The 18,730-nt window shown below is 36.1% G+C and overlaps 1 protein-coding gene across 5 annotated transcripts in view; it reads left to right on the top strand.

Moving 5' to 3' along the window:
- grin2ab (glutamate receptor, ionotropic, N-methyl D-aspartate 2A, b) overlaps window positions 1–18,730 on the top strand; it is a 163,787-nt gene that overhangs the window by 127,603 nt on the left and 17,454 nt on the right. For all 5 annotated transcript variants that reach the window (XM_087236686.1, XM_087236683.1, XM_087236684.1 and 2 more), the window contains one exon: window positions 18,141–18,255. In XM_087236686.1, coding sequence (XP_087092812.1) covers window positions 18,141–18,255 — 115 coding nt within the window. The remainder of the gene's footprint in view (window positions 1–18,140; window positions 18,256–18,730) is intronic.

Genomic DNA, 18,730 nt, shown 5'->3' with positions numbered 1-18,730 from the left:
TTTAGACCCCAAGTGGAGCCGATGGAGGGAGGAGTCAGGGTGGAGACTTAATGGTGAGGTTAAGAAGAACCATAAGGAAAACTGACAGAGGAGGAGCTAGTAAAAGTGGAAAGCCAAGCAAACGAAGGAAACAGAGACCCACAGAAACACTACTGGCCTGAAGAACTAAATTGAAGACTTAAAAAATGCAGGTCTGAGGCAGAGTGATGATTAACCAAGATGCAGCCGGAGGGACGAGTGAGCCCAGCGAAGCCTGAAGGATAATAGACCAATGGTGGATCTGAGCCAAGTTGGAGCCGATGGGTAGACAGAACTAGATGTAGGCATGGACCTGAAGTGGGACTATGGGAGAGAGGTTTCTGGACGTTTTTGGCAGAGCAACGATTGTCCAATATGCAGCTGGAGGAGATGAGAGAGTCCAGTGGAGCCTGAAGGATGATAGACCAATGTGGAGCCAAAGACCATAGGGAATACACAAGAAATGTCACATATAGTTTAGTTTTGACTGAGAAATAAATGCTATAGTCAATGTGGGCGCTCTAGGAAAGAAGCCCCGCCTTCTATTAAAGGAGCCAATCGGTAATCACTAGGGCAGCAACTAACGATTATTTTAATAATCAATTAATCTGTCGATTATTATTCAAATGTCTTTAGTGATTTCAAATAAAATCAATAAAAAAATCATAAAATTGTAATCATAAAATTCAATCTCAAGCTTAGAAAACCGTTTTGGAGAATTTGATGTTTTCCCATTCCAAGTGATAGAAGCTGCACTTGCATGCCTGAGAGGCATTTCTAAAGATGGCCACTGAGTGAAATGATATGCCTTAAAGGGACTTTAAGCTGAAGGATGGGGAAAGCCAGTGGGTCGACTGGTCTAGGTGGAACTAGAGGGATCCAAACATCAGACTAAGATGAAGACCAGGAGGCCTGAGACAGAGCCCGGAAATTTGGTGGAGCCAGCAGGGAAGGCTGGACTGGAGCAAAGATGAAGCCTGCAAGGATATTTTGTTTATATTATTGTCAGCAGTATTTTTCTGTTTTGGTGGCAAAATACGCTTTTGGTTATCCTCTATTCTTTATTATTAGGTCATCTGAAAGTCCACATTTTTTTGAATGTGGTGAATAAAGTTTAGTTTGTGTCATGCAGTAAAGCTTATAGCAATAAGTCTACTTATTTTTACATCTAAAATACAGCAGATGACAAAATGTTTAGCCTTCCTGTAAAATTTGAATTCTTTTGAAACTACTACCCTCTTGTCTAGTTAACCTGTTTAAGCTAGTTAAACCTTTACATTGCACATTAAGTTAAATATTGGTATCTTACGAAATAACTAGACAAATTAAAATATTATTTACTGTCATCATAGCAAAGACAAAAAACATGTGTTATTAGAAAACAGTTATCCAAATTATTTTGTTTCAGATGTATTAGAAGTGATCTATGTTAAACATCGCTCGGCAAATGTTTAAAAAAATGGAAAATTGTACAGGAGCTAAGAAAAATGCCCTCAACTGTATATTAAAGGGTATCTATGATGAAAATCAACTTTTGTAAGCTGTTTGGACAGAAATGTGTGGAGGTATAGTGTGTCCACCGTCATATAGAAGTGATATAAACCCAACAAATCTCTTTTTTAAATTTCCTGATGTTAAAATAGGACCCAAATACCAGTGATTTTGAGGCCCAACGTAGGAGTACGTTTTTTTTCCCCATCGAATTGATTGACAGTCACCATGTTTTTTCTATAATTACATGAATACACACGTCCACAGAACATTTTTTGCAAAGAAACTGGGAATCAAATATTTGTCCCAACTTTGGGATTTTTTTTTTTTTTTTTAGGATTTATAGGTTTAAAAAGTTGTTTTTTTTTTTTTTTTTTAACAGAGCATGTTTGTAATAAAGACAGTAAAATCCCTATGTAATTCTTAACTTCTATAATCACCACTGTCGCATGGTGTCAGTAAATGCACATCTGTGTGTGTGTGTGTGTGTGTGTGTGTGTGTGTGTGTGTGTGTGTGTGTGTGTGTGTGAGTGTACTGTAAATAGCATTTGTTTGAGACTCATCGTGTCAGAAAAGCTTGAATTACCTCCACCGCAAATACATAAAAATAAACTTACTTGGTATCTGTCCAACGAGCTGTATTTCAGCTTCATCTAAGGCCCCGTTTACACTAGTATGTTTTAGATTTAAAACAGCGTTTTAGAATGAAAACAGTCCCCGACATATTCCCCGACTTTGATCTTTTAAATCTATCGGCAAGTTAATATTGAGGAAAAGCCCCAATCAGAGAGGCGAATGTCTGCAGCCCCGCCTCCGTTTTCAGATGTCTCCGTTTTCCCCCATCCACACTGAGACGGAGCAGCAGCATTTTAGAATGAAAACGGCCTCTCCAGCGTTTCCAAAACGCTCAGATTTTGGCACTCGAAAACTCTGGCGTAGTGTGGTACGTAACCGTTGTAAAACTTTTAAATGCCTAAACAAAAATGGGCATAATCTGAAGGCTATAATAAATTATCTGATGGGTATTCTGGTAAAAACTAACACGATTATGTTACTCTGCAATATATATTGCGATATGAATACAATTTCACCAGATGACTTGAATATTTCTATTTGGAAAGAATTGATCATTTTAGATTGATTGTGATGGTTCTGTAGAGAAGTGCATCTGCATAAAATCTAGTAAATGATCTATAAACACGATAAATAAAATCATAAGTTTGAAATCAACAGTGTTTTATCGTTTTCCAAGTCTAACAGTATCCAGGTACAGTAATGAATAGTAAAAATAATTCTATAAAAAAAATTGTTATTAAAGTTACAAAGCGTACAGTTTCTTATGCCTGAATATCATTATAGACAGGCCTCAAAAACACATGCAAATGCTAAATTATGATACAGATTCTACATTGTATATCCTGCGATCATTTGACCATTGTGAATGATCACAATGCGAAATCGATGCTGAAACGATATATTGTGCAGCCCTATACCATACATTCCTAGATAGGATGAGTTGACTTTAGTGAGTCTGAGAGTTTGGAAAAGCTCTGTCAGTGTTTGTATTTATCTCACAGTGTGCTTTGAGCTGAACCCAGACCTGCTGTATCTGCTCAAGCGCAAACACAAGCGCTTTTTTCATAAGCACCTCCTGCAACATTATCACCTTTACACAGAAGACGCTGCCATGAGGCTGACAAGTCTCGTGTTTTAAGCGCTTGACTTATTTCACAGCCTAAGGCAAAACTGTCTGCCTTTTGTTTGCCAGAGTTGTGGCAACTCCTTTACTCCAAATTATTCACAGTCTGACACATTAACTGTTAATGGCATCGATTATCATCAGCTCGTCTAGCGCGCTGCTGTTTGCTTTGTTTCTTTCTCTTTTTTTCTTCACTCGAGTTTGATGTAGTCTCACACTGGGTTTTTCATTGTACAGATTATAAGTCGGCTTCATCTGGGGCTCTTTTTCCACGCTTGATATACTTTTAAAACATTAAACACCTCAGCGGTATGAGATATATCTGTATTATAGGAACATGGATCTGTTTTCCATCAGACGTTTTCCTCCACGCTTACTGTTCTTTGATTTTGGCCTTGTTTACTTGCTTTGCTTGTAGGCAATGCTAGATCTCTGAAAATCGATTTCGAAGCATTATGTTGTAGCTTTCCCTCATTGTTGACCTCCTCTTCGTTGTCTTTCCTTGCACACAACAACATAATAACTGCTGGGCCGCTTGTTATTGGTTACATTGGATATGTCAGCATGGGTGTTATTACTGACAAACCTGCGTTCACTTACAGTATAGTCTGAGCCTGCCAAATGCCATTGAAAGGTCTCTGTTATTCAGCTAATAATTGACGTTTTTTTATTTAGTTGTTGTTGTTTTTGATTTTTTACATTTATTTTATGGTCATTTAGTAGAACATTTTATAACTCATGTTGTGAAAATAATCTTTCGTCTCATCTCTTCTAATGTTTAACTACACTATAAATATTTGTTATAACAGGCTGCATATTTCATGATTTACAGTTTATTTATGGTTGTAAATTGTTTTATGGTATGATGATCTCTGCTTTGATGATAACAAACAGTTCAATTGTCATCATCATACGTCAACAAAGTGACTTATTGAGGTTTTAGTGGTTTGAAACAATATTTTGTACACTACCTGACAAAAGTCTTGTCGCCTATCCAAGTTTTAGAAACAACAAATAGTGATTTGACTTCTAGTTGATTATTTGGTATCAGACATGGCTTATATGGCTTATATGGAAGGCAAAAGCTTATTTATTACGCTTATTTTACCAAAATAAAATACGATCATGCCTTGATTATTAGGTATTGAATTATGACAGTAAGGTCTGACTTTGCTTAGACAAAAGTCTTGTCTCTTACAGAAATAATGTACAGTATAGAATATAAAGTCCTGCTGCAGTGGTAAAAGAATTAATATTGTGTATGACTCCCGTAAGCTTGGAGGACTGCATCCATACATCTCTGCAATGACTCAAATTACTTATGAATAAAGTCATCTGGAACGGCAAAGAAAGCGTTCTTGCAGGACTCCCAGAGTTCATCAAGATTCTATGGATTCATCTTCAATGTCTCCTCCTTCATCTTACCAAAGACATGCTTAATAATGTTCATGTCTGGTAAACGGGCTGGCCAATCCTGGAGCACCTTGAGCTTCTTTGCTTTAAGTAACTTTGATGTGGAGGCTGAAGTATGAGAAGGAGCGCTGTCCAACTGAACATTTTGCTCTCTCCTGTGGTTTGTAATGTAATGGGCAGCACAAATGTCTTGATACCTCAGGCTGTTGATGTTGCCATCCACTCTGCAGATCTCTAGCACGCCCCCATACTGTATGTAACCCCAAACCATGATTTTCTCTTCACCAAACTTGACTGATTTCTGTGAGAATCTTGGGTCCATGCAGGTTCCAATAGGTCTTCTGCAGTATTTGTGATGATTGCATGCAGTTCAACAGATGATTCATCTGAAAAATCTACCTTTTGCCACTTTTCCTAATGATCAACTGGAAGTCAAGTTATTATTTGTTGCTCTTAGAACTGGGATTGACCACAAGACTTTTGTCAAGAAGTGCATAATAAATAATATATAGAAAATATATAGAACACCAAACCAGAAAATACATCACATAAAACTATTAAAAATGTCACTTTTTCAAATGTCAAAAGTTGTTGGAATTAAGATAATAGTTCCACAATGCAATTACAATGCATAAATGAATAATAATAATAATAATAATAATAATAATAATAAATAAATCACAAAATATGGTAACCTGTTAATTTCCACATATTGTTTACATTGTACCTTTATTATTATTATTATTATTATTATTATATTTTGACAAAAATGTCTTTAAGTGTTTTAGCAGTGAGTTGGTTTTCATGGAGGTTTCTGATTTTTAAGCTGTCACAATTATTATATAAATGCCAGATCATTATTATCTGCTAAAACCACAATGGGTTTGTGCAGTAAATTCAACAGGCTTAAGGTGCATTGTGAACACTGAGTACTCCAGTGTTACTTAATGCATATAATAGCAAATGTATTTCCTTTTTACATTAGCATGGACAATTCAGTGGCATACCATGAAATAGAAGAGATAAACCATGTGCTCTCTGCTTGCTTGCTTGCCTGCTGAAATGAGAGAAAATGGTGAAAATACCATCACGAAACGCACACAAAAATTCAAAGCCTTCTTTCAAGTGAAATAAAGGCTTGTGGGTTTAATATATGTGAAATAAATTAGGACAGAAATGTATTACTTTTACATGAGAAACAATATTTTAATGTTCAGAAAAAAACAGCAACAACAGGGAGAATGGAATATTAATAACATATGTAACATGTGAATTTTATGCTGTAACATTTGCAGTATTTTATTTATTTATGAACTTATTTAATCAAAATGTGTATATTTTATTGCTCTCTTTTGAATTACAAAGCCTTGATTTATAATTCATTTATTTTCCTTCGGCTTAAGCCTGGTTTATACTTGCCTTGCATGTAGTCATGCATTTATACTTCTGCATGCTGTTTGTGTTGCTCTGCAACAACAATTCAGCAACTCTATCTGGCAGTGAGGTTTTTATTTTCTTCTGTGTCGCGTTACTTTGCTGGTGTTTTGTTTTTTCTGAATGCTACCTTAATTAACAAGTGGCTCAAACTTGCTCATTTTGAGGCGGGAATTGGCGGACGCGCAACATCTTTAACCATGAGGAAAAAACACAAAACAAAATGTTTCATCTGCAGTTCCTTTACAGGACTCGACACTTGTTAATACTCACTCTAACGGACTCACGGTGCTCTTGGTCCCGCCCACACTCATCAGCGCTATTAAGACCAATCACACGGCTTGTGCTACGCGTCATTGCGATGTGTAGTTATATTTTTTGAGGGGTGCGCATCAGCAACAGCCATGACGAGGGCTATGCAACCACACGTAGGTTGCGCCGGACCCTACTTAGCGCTTGAAGCAGAAGTATAAATCAGCCTTTAGTCCCTGATTATCAGGGGTCACCACAGTAGAGTGAATCGCCAACTATTCCAGCATATGTTTTATGCAGCGGATGCCCTTCCAGCAGCAACCCAGTATTGGGAAACACTAATTCACAAACATACTCATACCAAACATACCAATTTAGTTATTCAATTCAATATAGCACAGGGGAGAACATGCAAACGTCACACAAAAATGCCAACTGACCCAGCTGGGACTCGAACCAGTGACCTTGTTGCTGTAAGGCAACAGTGCTAACCACTGAGCCACTGTGCCACGAAATAGTGTGGTATGACACTGTTCCGTTTTGCACCTCCTAGCTGACTGCTTACCTCAGTATGGACGACTTTTCCGCTGTTACCAGTTTGTCCAGTAGCTCGCCATGTACATCGGTGGTCTAGAGATGCAGAAAGGAGTTGACCACGACAATGAGGTTTGAGTCTGTCGAATAGTGATTCCAGAAAGCAAGTTTTAGAACAAAAACAGAAGTAAAAAAAAGAAAAAAACGTAAATAACAGCGTGAGAATGCGGTCAAATCTAAAAAAGTGGTAAAAATCAGACGAGGGCTTTTCTTTTTCTGGATTGTTAATGAAAACACTGTCGGTTGGGTTTAGGGAAGTGAATGGATGGGTCAGTTGGTGCTTTTGAAAACACTATTGGTTGGGTTTAGGGAAGGAGGAGGGTGGGTCAGTCGATTGGTCGGTCAGTCAGTCAGTCGACAGCGGTCTGTGGTGGATTTCCACAAGAAGAGCAGGTGCAAATGACACTTGCGAGAGAAATTTCTCAAAAAGCGTACACAGCGGCCTCTGGCAAATCCGCAAAAACAATTAATGCAAAAAAACGTACCTGTAAATGTATATAGAGGTACATTTTCAGAATGAGCCTGGGTTGGTAAATGTATATATTTTATAGCTCTCTTTTGAATGATATCTATAATTAATCAAAATAAAAACATTCCAGTTAAAATGTGAATACCGACTGAGTGATACTAACTACTTGATATGCATTAAGCATCTGAACAAGACTGTCTATTGCAATCATTTGTCACGATGAGGCAGGATTTCACAATCATGACAGCCTTATTTGTAATCATACGCTCTCGCAGAGCATTAACAAAGACCTGACCAGAGGAAGATTAACTGCGTTTGTGGCTCCGCGCGGTACCATCATCACCTAATATGCTTTTAACTACGTCTAATCTGTTACTAACATTTCACTGTTAATTGAGATCATGCATTAAAGAGGCTGTTTGTAAAGAAAGCCATTTGAAATGACATTTTATGAAGCGCAAACTCTCAGTGACATAATTAGTCGCAAGCTTCCAATAATTTCCAGAAGACTATGGAAGATAAAGGTCACCCCGCGTAGAGTCTCTAGTATATTACACTCACTCTCTCTGGTCTGTTGCTCAATCACTGAGATTAGATGCAAAGGATGATGTTTATTTAAGGGAATACTCGCTGACAGCCATGACACAAATCAATTTTCATTCTGGAGCTGTGGAAATTTCTAATATGTGAATAAGATACACTTACAAACAAACACACACTTACACATACATATACACATACTGACAGACAAACGCAGACATAAACACATACATGTAAATGTACACACACATACACAATACGCAAAAACACACATGCACACACAAACACACTACACATACACACATATACACATACACAAGCACAGACAAAAAAAGCATAGACACAGATTGTATATATACACACACATAAGCACATACACACATACACTAACACACATGCATGTATACATACACATAAACAGACAAACATATACACACAAGCAAAAACACATACATGCACACACAAACATACACGTACACATACATACACACATAGAAGCACACAATCACACAGACACAAATGCAAAGACACACATACTGTATATATAAACACACACAAAATACTAACAAACAGACTCTTACACGAACATATACACATACTGACAGACAAACGCAGATATACGCACATACACGAACATGTACTGTACACACACACACATACACAGGCAAAAACACATACATACACACACTACACGTACAAATACACAAACATATACATAAACACGCATATACTAACACATACATGTATACATGCGCATACAAATACACAAACATATACACACAAGCAAAAGCAAACATGCACATACAAACATACACAAACATATACACACATGTACACATACACACAATCACACAGACACAAATGCACAGACACACACACACACACACATATATATATATATATATATACACACAAACACACACTAACACATTCATATGCATACACATACAAATATACAAGCATACACAAGCACACACAATCACACAGACATACACACACACACACACACACACACACATATATATATATATATATATATATATATATATATATATATATATATATATATATATATATATATATATTTATATATATATATATATATGCACCAATATACAAAAAAACACACTGAAACGCACACACATACACAAACATGTGTACACTAACCCAAAACAAACACACACACACAAACATATACATATCCATACAAATACACAAAGATATATACACTCACACACAAAAATACACACAAACAAGCATGCATACGTATACAAACATTTACATGTATACATTCAAAAACACACACATAAATAAACACATACACGCACACACAGACATACACAAACATGCATGCACTAACACAAACATATATATACCCATACAAATACACAAAAATATACTCACGCGCAAACACACACATACACAAACATGTACATGTATACATACACAAACACACATAAATGCACTCACACACAGACATTTACAAGAAAACACACATACACAAAAACATACAATAACACAATACACGCGCACACAAACACACACGCACAAACATATACACACATGCACCTACATATAAGCACACACACATACACTAACACGAAATATGCACACACAAACACACACAAACATTCATGTGCACACACAAACAGACACACACACACACACACACACACAGACAAAAACATGCACGCGTACACAGACACACACACACACACACACACACACACACAAACAAACAAACGCACAACAGAAGCTGTATTAGAGTAGCAGGTGTAGCTCTGACCCTGTTCTTTTCATTCCTGCCTGGAGCTAAACCCCATTTCCTAGTTCTGTTCCTGTGTCTTAATTAAATTCAGAAGAGACTATATGTGTGTGTTTGTGCCATCTGAGTAGCGCACAGCTGAGCTAATCTTCTTTGTGCTTTACATGAAGGCAGAGATACAGTATTGAGCATCTGTTATTCACTGGAGTGTGTGTGTGTGTGTGTGTGCGATTGAACGGGGCCTTTCGGAAGCATTCGGCTCTTTCTAGGATTCGTTCCCCCCAAAATGTAAATTCAGTCTTTATTTGCTCACCCTCATGTCGAGCCAAACCTGAGTGACAGTCTTCTATGCAACACAGATGGACACATTTTGGATTACAAGACCGGTCGCTCATTTCCATTCCATTACAGTCAATGGGAGCCCAAGCTTTCAGGCTTCAAAGGACGCACATGCGGTGTATAAGTATGATAGTGCTGGTTCATGCAACCCTCTGAAGCCATATGATAGATTTGTGTGGAATGGGAATCTTGGCCTCCTGTGAACTGTTGAGTCAGACTGGTTGCTTGCACCGGATCAGCAATTAATTGAAAAGATGCTGATTGTTTTTCCAGGAGATTTAGGGCAGATGTCAAGATTTTATTTCGTTTTTTTTTGTTTGTTTGCTTGCTTGTTTTGCTTTGAAGAAAGAACCTTATTTGGGTTTTGGAGCCGCATTAGGGTGAGTAAATACTTTAAAAAGAGAGAGAGGAAATTCTTTAAACAAACTAAACCCTTTGCTTTATTATAATTTATTAATTAACTGACGATGACGCAGTGGCGCAGTAGGTAGTGCTGTCGCCTCACAGCAAGAAGGTCGCTGGTTCGAGCCTCGGCTGGGTCAGTTGGCGTTTCTGTGTGGAGTTTGCCTGTATCCCGCGTTTGCATGGGTTTCCTCCGGGAGCTTCGGTTTAACCCACAGTCCAAAGACATGCGGTACAGGTGAATTTGGTAGACTAAATTGTTAGTAGTGTATGAGTGTGAATGAATGTGTGTGTGGATGTTTCCCAGAGATGGGTTATAGCTGGAAGGGCATCCGCTGCATAAAAACATGCTGGATAAGTTGGTGGTTCATTCTGATGTGGCGACCCCGGATTAATAAGGGACTAAGCCAAAAGGAAAATGAATGAATGAATAGTTAACTGACATTTTTACCTTTAAGCATTAAAACATCAAATAAATAAATGAATGAATAAATAAATATATATATATATATATATATATATATATATATATATATACAAATTGGTTCTTGAAAGAATATATATGCATATATACATACACTCACCGCCCACTTAATTAGGTACACCAGTCCAACTGCTGATAGCAACTCACTGCATTTAGAATGGGGAAGAAAGGTGATTTGAGTGACTTTGAATTTGGCATGGTTGTTGGTGCCATATAGGCTGGTTTGAGTATTTCAGAAACTGCTAATCTACTGGGATTTTCAAGCACAACCATCTCTAGGGTTTACAGAAAATGGTCCAGTGGCATTTACAGATATTTCATAGAAAAAATTTCCAGTGAGCGGCAGTTCTGTGAGCCCAAATGCCTTGTTGGTGCCAGAGGTCAAAGGAGAATGGCCAGACTGGTTCGAGCTGATAGAAAGGCAACAGTAACTCAAATAAGCACTCGTTACAATCAAGGTCTGCTGAAAAGCATCTCTGGATGCAAAAACATGTCCAACCTTGAGATGGATGGGCTACAGCAGCAGAAAACCACACCGGGTGGCTCTCCAGAAAACTGAAGGCTACAATTCACACAGGCTCACCAAAATTGGACAATAGAAGATTGGAGAAACGTTGCCTGGTTTGATGAGTCTCGATTTCTGCTGCAACATTTGGATGGTAGGGTCAGAATTTGGCGTCAACAGCATGAAAGCATGAATCCATCCTACCTTGTATCAACGGTTCAGGCTGGTTGTGGTGTAATGGTGTGGGGGATGTTTTCTTGGCACACTTTGGGCCCATTAGTACCGAATGAGCATTCAGTCAATGCCACAGCCTACCTCTGTATTGTTGCAGACCATGTCCATCCCTTTATGACCACAGTATACCCATCTTCTAATGGCTACTTACAGCAGGACAACGCACCATGTCATAAAATGCAAATCATCTCAGACTGTTTCTTGAACATGACAGTGAGTTCACTGTACTCAAATGGCTTCCACAGTCACCAGATCTCAATCCAATAGAGCACCTTTGGGATGTGGAGGAACAGGAGATACGCATCATGGATGTTTAGCCGACAAATCTGCAGCAACTGCATGATGCTGTCATGTCAATATGGAGCAAAATCTGAGGAAAATTTCCAGTACATTGTTAAATCTATGCCACCAAGGATTAAGGCAGTTCTCAAGGCAAAGGGGGTTCAACCTGGTACTAGTAAGGTGTACCTAATAAAGTGGGTGTGAGTATGTTTACCATATTTAGGGGTGTCAACCGATTAAAAGTATAATCTAAATCAATTTAAAGCTCAAATGTTAGCACATAAACAAACATAAATTTAGCTGAAACATAGCAAATAAAAATATAACATGAAATAATAAAATTGGAAATCTTAGTAACTGAAACTAGGCCTGTCAAGATTTTTTGCATCAAATATATTGGCACAGAAATTGTTGCAATAAGCAATATTATTGTCATTTTGAGATCATTTTATGCCACTGATTATATAATGGTTATATAATAGCATACTGTAATAAGGCAAATAGAAATAAACATGATCATTCTTAAGGTTATTTAGATTCTCTTATAGTGATTGACCTAATTTCCTATTCCGTATAATATATTTATTTACTATATTTTACTACATATTTATTTATGTTAGTTTCTGTGTTTATATTTGAGTATTAAATTGATTTAGATGAACATTTGTTATTGGTTGACACCCCCAAATAAGGTAAAACAATATTTCCTTGTCGAGGATGTAGCCAGGCACAACTGGATTGTACCTGTGAGTCATTATAACCTTTTCTTAGATAAACAAAAATGTCATGCATATGGGATAATTATGCAGGTTGTTAATCTAAAGGACAGCTGTGGAAAATGAAGACTAAAGAGAATTCTAAATATGTCAGAGATAATGTTAGACAAATGCTTTCGGAAAAGGTTACGAAACAATGTCCAAATCTTTGGATGTGGTGGTTGCGGTGGTGGTTCAATTATGAAGAAGTGGAAACTACCACAAACCCCCCCAGACGCCATCCAGAAAAGGTCATCCCTCAAAACTCTGCACAAACAAGCAGAGGCCAGTGATCACTTTGAAAGAGTTGCAGAGTTCAGCAATCGAGAACAAAGTAAAAGATGCGATGCGCAGTCAAGCATTAGCATAGCGCCATATGGGAGGATGATGGAGCAAAACAAACCAATTTGTCAGACGTAGGTTACAATAAGGTGTTTTTTTAATAGGTAATTTTTTGAATCTTTCATGAGGAAGTTATTTAAAACCATAAGTCACCAGAATGTGAAACTTCTCACATTGTTTACTCACCTTCGTGTTTTTCCAAACCCGTGTGACCTTCTTTTCCCAGTCGAACACAAAAGGTGAATTTTTAAAGAATATTGAGGCTTTGAAAGGGGACTGAGTCTGTCAAGCTCCTGTCTGGAAGCACCATGAAAGAGAGGAGAAAATGTATAAGCGAATAACAACTTGATGTAAATTGGTGGTTCTTATACAGCACAAAGCTATTTAAAATTGACAGAGAACTTTTTCCCCCGATCATTTGCTGATCAAAAAAAAAAAAAAAAACAAAGCCAAAAAATTCTGCTAACATCAAGGTGAATGTCCTACAATGTCACCCTGTGAAACTAAATTTGCAAACAGCATAAGAGTCATCCTATTAACCTGAACAACCCGGAGCAAATCTGCCGATATTAAATTAAAGGGCAAAATAACACCTGCAAGAGTGTGTGAATCTCTTACAGACACCCTAAAAAGTGCTTGTCAAGGCTCTGGTTCCACCTGGAAAGCATATGCAGTGCTCAACATATCACCCCTCACACATCTCTCATTTAAATGAATATTTTTTATAGGATGCTATACAATATTATATTTGTACATATACATTAGACTAGTCAGTACTAAAACCAAATCTAGAGCTAATCTAACAAAATAATATATGATAGCAGTCCAAAATGAGCACATTAAAATGTAAAAATTAGGCAAGTTAGGGAAAAAAATATTAAATATACAAAAAAGAGCAAAATATAAGAGAAACAAAAAATTTATAAAATTTTATTGAAATTTCTTAGTTTTTTCCAATATTTTGCATGAATTAAAATGTATTATCTTTCTATTTCTAAAGATGTTTGATGACTAATATATTATTTTAATAAATATATCCATTTAATTAATGTTTTGTTTAAAGGCACCAAATTATATAAGCTATATTCACTGAGAAATTGATAAAAATACTAATTTTCAAAATGCAGTGCATTCATTTATGTTGATTATAGTCTTATAACCAGTGGTCAGTTAAGATTAATTATGCTTCTATTAATGTATGTAATAAGTGTCTTGTCTCTGAATTTTATTGAGACTCTTCCATGCTTTAAATAGTTTTTGTTGTTAAAGGGATAGTTCAACCCAAAAAAATTTAGGTTAAATCACCCTCCACCAGCTCATCTAAGAGACAGTTGAGGTCAGAATAAGAAGCCTCCTGAATTATTAGCCCCCTGTATAGTTTTCCCCCAATTTCTTAAGATTTTTTTAACACGTTTCTAAACATAATTGTTTTAATAACTAACTTTATTTTATCTTTGCCATGATGACAGTACATAATACTGTATTTTACTAGATATTTTTAAGATACTAGTATTCAACTTAAAGTGACATTTAAAGACGTAACTAGGTTAATTAGGCAAGTCATTGTATAACGATGGTTTGTTCTGTAGACAATCGTCAATCAGGCTAATAATATTGACCTTAAAATGTTTTTTATTGTTTTTGTTTTTTTTTATTAAAAAATTTTTTTATTTTTTTTTATTAAAACATGCTTTTACTCTTGTCAAAATAAAACAAACAAGTCTTTCTTCAGAAGAGAACTTATTAAATGAAATATTGTGAAAAACTTGCTCTGTTAAACATCATTTGGGAAATGTTTGGGAAAAAGAAAAAAAAAATCATAGGAGGGCAAATTATTTTGACCTAAACTGTACGTAATTGTACACATATAAACAAGACCAAAAAAATCCAAAAGTAAAAAATTAGGTTTTATGAAGCAAAACAATTGGCCTGTGCCAGAAATTTAACTTTATTTACAATACTATTGTCATCATAATCCTCATCAATGGTAAACTATTCTCCGTTTTTGTTTTGTTTCTAGTCAAAAAAAAAAAAACTTTTCAAACTGAAAACTTCAGTTAAAATTTTACACAGGTCATTTGTTAGATTATTTTGGCTTGTTTTAGGGGAGAATTAACTTAATTTTGGCTTATTGCTTTTAAAAAAAAAGAAAAAACTAAATATTTTTACTTGATTTTAAGATTTTTTTTTTCAATATTTGGACTAGAAGTGAGACAAAAACTCTTAAGTAAACTTTTTTTTTTTCTTGCATTGTGATTATTCAATTTCTATAGCTGAGTACTATTAGACTCTCCAGAAAAACATCAAGTGAAGCTATTCAAATCATCTGTTGAACCTATTCATATACCTTATACCTTATATCGCAGAAAAAAAAATCCCAATATCCTATTTTTCCAATATCGTTCAGCCCTACTGCTTAGTCTATTTTCAGGAGGGGGATTGATTTGGGCTTTTTAATGTTTATTTTTAATCTTATCATGGGTAACTATTAACTTACATTGATTTACATATCTTTAAACCCTGCAGATTTAGCTAATAATCTTCATAAAAAAAATTTAAAAAGTCACATACTGTACATCTTTAACCTGATGGTGAGTAAGTGTATATTGGGTGAACTATCCCTTACAGCTCAGCACAATGCACAAGTACAAATAATGCAAGAGTGAGAAGTAAAGGGTGAATGACAACTACAGTTTTCCTCGTAATCGGAGTGTTTTGATGCAGTGCAGTGTGAATAAATGGCTTTAGTCCACTTTCTCACAGCACGTCTCATAAAGTTTGTGTGTTAGGTCAGTGGGTTGAGGAGAGCAAGGTGCTTTTATTTGTGGCTGCTCGAATGCATTCAACCAGTGCAGTAATCCAGTCGAAGGTGGTCAAAAGGGGTCAAGCTCAATATGTTTCAGACCTCATTCATACATGCATTTAGGGATTACTGTAGATCGACCAATAGGCATCTTAAAGGGGTCATAAACTGCCTTTTTTTAATGATTTTTGTACTGTTCTCTGTAATAATACTCAGTCAAGTAGTTCTCAATGCAGTATAGTTCAATTCAAGTTTATTTGTAAAGAGCTTTTCACAATAGTTATTGTTTTGAAACAGCTTTACAAAAGGTGCACATTATTGCATTACAATCAAATTCAGATTCCAGAGTTTAGGAGTCATTTATGAGAAGGCTCGACCTCCTTTAGTAGACTTTGCTATTTTGGGGGGTAGTTTTAGTAGTTCTCTGTTATTAACAATCATAAATTAGAAATAATACACTGTGAAAAATGTAGAGTTTCACACAATTCATTTAGGTTGCCCTAACACAAATAGATAAACAAGTTTAAGTGGATTGAACATAAAACAATTAAGTTGTCCCCCCAAAAATTCTCAAGAATTATGTTGTTTAAGCTCATTTTACATAAGTAGTTTGAGCAAGCAGTAAAATAATCTTTCTAACAGTAACCTGTAAAAAATGTATTTGTGTTGGGCAACATGAAGGAATTTAGTTACATTAGGTTTCTGGACACATTTAAGTGAATTGAACTTAAAAAATTGAGTTGTCCCCAAAAAACTAAAAGAATTGTGTGGTTTCAGTGTTTTTTATATAAGTAGTTTGAACAAACAGAAAATGGTGTTTTTTGAGAGTAGGCTATCGAGTTTACCCCTAATTAAAAAACACAATTTGATTAGTCATGGGTGATTGTAGACTTGGATGTAAACACCAACTTCTGTGAATGGTTAGCAGTTTTGAAACTTGCATATTTAAAACTTTTCAACATTTTGCTTTAAAGGTTAGGTTCCAAAGTTAGAAAGGAGTAGCAGTGTGTCCTTCTGTTATGTATGTTTGGCATCTTACATTCCTTATAAATGGACACTTCTGAGATTTAGGTAGAAAACGTTTAAAATTATGTATCCTACAAAAAATTCAGCATTGAATTCTATCAATTTTTTAAGAGATTGGTGGTAAAATGATGTGAATGAAGGATCAAATTCTGTCTTACATTTCAGGATCTTGTCTTTAGAATGGTCTTTATTGGGCGGGGCTGAACAGGCAGTGACGCAGAAGTGGCTGTTGATCATCCTCTGTGGAGGCGGAGTTTAACCACACTTTCAAGTGGCACATTCCTTAGCTTATTTTTTCAGATTGGCATCAATATATTTGTTTTAAACTAGTTTTCCCCGGACACATTGGTACTGGAACGCACAAGAAGTCATTCATTATTTCCAATTTATTTATTATCTGAATCTGAAAAATCTTTTATTTTGAAAATACATCTTCGGTTAAATCTCAATCATTTGAGTACCAAAATTGAACCCACAAGCTAGCAAAATGAGTAAGAAACAGACGTCTTTGGAAAGTTTTTTTGCAAAGAGGAAAAGGAACATTGAAGGACCCACAAACTGCCAAGGAATGGATCTTCAACTCTTTTATTCATTCATTCATTTTCTTTTCGGCTTATTCCCTTGGATTTGCAACCCATTGCGGTAAAATTGTCAAGCACTGTCCAGTCCATGGTGATAAAAAAATATCAGGGACCGCTGTTTTAAACTAAAGAAAAAGGTTTGAGTTTGAGCTTACATGATGTTTTTATAGTGGCCTCTTTTGAGTTCTCAGTTCATGAGCTTATTAATACCAAGTTTAAACAGTTATAAAGTATTAAATTATGGAGACTGAATGCTTGTTTTTCAGAAAACTTTCCAAATTAGCTTTAATGCTTTAAAAGATACTAAAGGGGAACAAAACAATGCATAATCTGTCCATTTAAAATGAATTAGCTGAGGGTCTTAATGAATTTCTAAGACTGTTTGTGTGTATGTGCTGGTTCATTGCATTTTGGGGTTCGACTTCAAAAACATGGAAATGGGAACGACTGGTTTGTTTGAGTCATTTAAATCACAAAAGCAATTTACTGTCTTGCGAAAAAAGATAAGATACCTAATGACATTCAATCAGACGTTATTTATACTGTTTACCTTCAAGCTTTTCTACTTGCGTTTCATCAAATGCCCCCAGTTTGAAAGCACATTTAGTAAAGAAAAACAACATTGGTCTGAATGCAATATGACAGGTAAACCTTACAGCATTTTGTATCCCTTTTGATATCTTTTGTTTGTATGTGTGTGTGTGTGTTGCAGATATATGATGGGAGTCAATCTTGGCGGTAAAGATCATTCATTCATGGATGACGGCTACCAAGTCAATCCCAAACTGGTTGTCATTGTCTTGAACACGGAGAGGGAATGGGAGAAGGTAAGATAAAGAGCCTTTAATCTTTATATCCCTCCTGAATCTTCATTTTCTTCTATTAGCCTTGCCTGTAAGGGGTTTCAGGAACCATAAGCAATCAATATTCTGTTTACTAGCTCAAAGCCTTTTTGTGACTGTGACTGAAAGCGCACTGGACTCCGCTATTAGAGGAAAAAGAACATTTCATTTGAACTTCCCATTGCACAGCCTGGGGTTTTTCTTCATGCGCATTGTTTACTTAGTCATAAGGAGTCAAAATAGCCCATATTAAGGCAATGGCTTCATAACTGATTTATTGCAGAATTATTCCCAGTATTAAATCGGAGAAGAGTGCACATGTGTCTCCGTCCGATTCCATTGCGCTGGCTTCTTTCTTCCAGTTCGCTCTCTATTTTGCCTATTTGCATAAATAATTTGCTCGCTTTTTGTACAGTAATCTATTCTCTGTCTTTGCTCCCTTTCTCTAATTAGCTTTACA

Source organism: Danio rerio, chromosome 1 (assembly GCF_052040795.2).
Source record: "Danio rerio strain M-AB ecotype USA chromosome 1, GRCz13ab, whole genome shotgun sequence".
NCBI classification, from domain to species: Eukaryota; Metazoa; Chordata; class Actinopteri; order Cypriniformes; family Danionidae; genus Danio; species Danio rerio.
The sequence above is the reverse complement of the archived record's forward strand: the minus strand, read 5'-3'. Positions and strand labels throughout refer to the sequence as shown.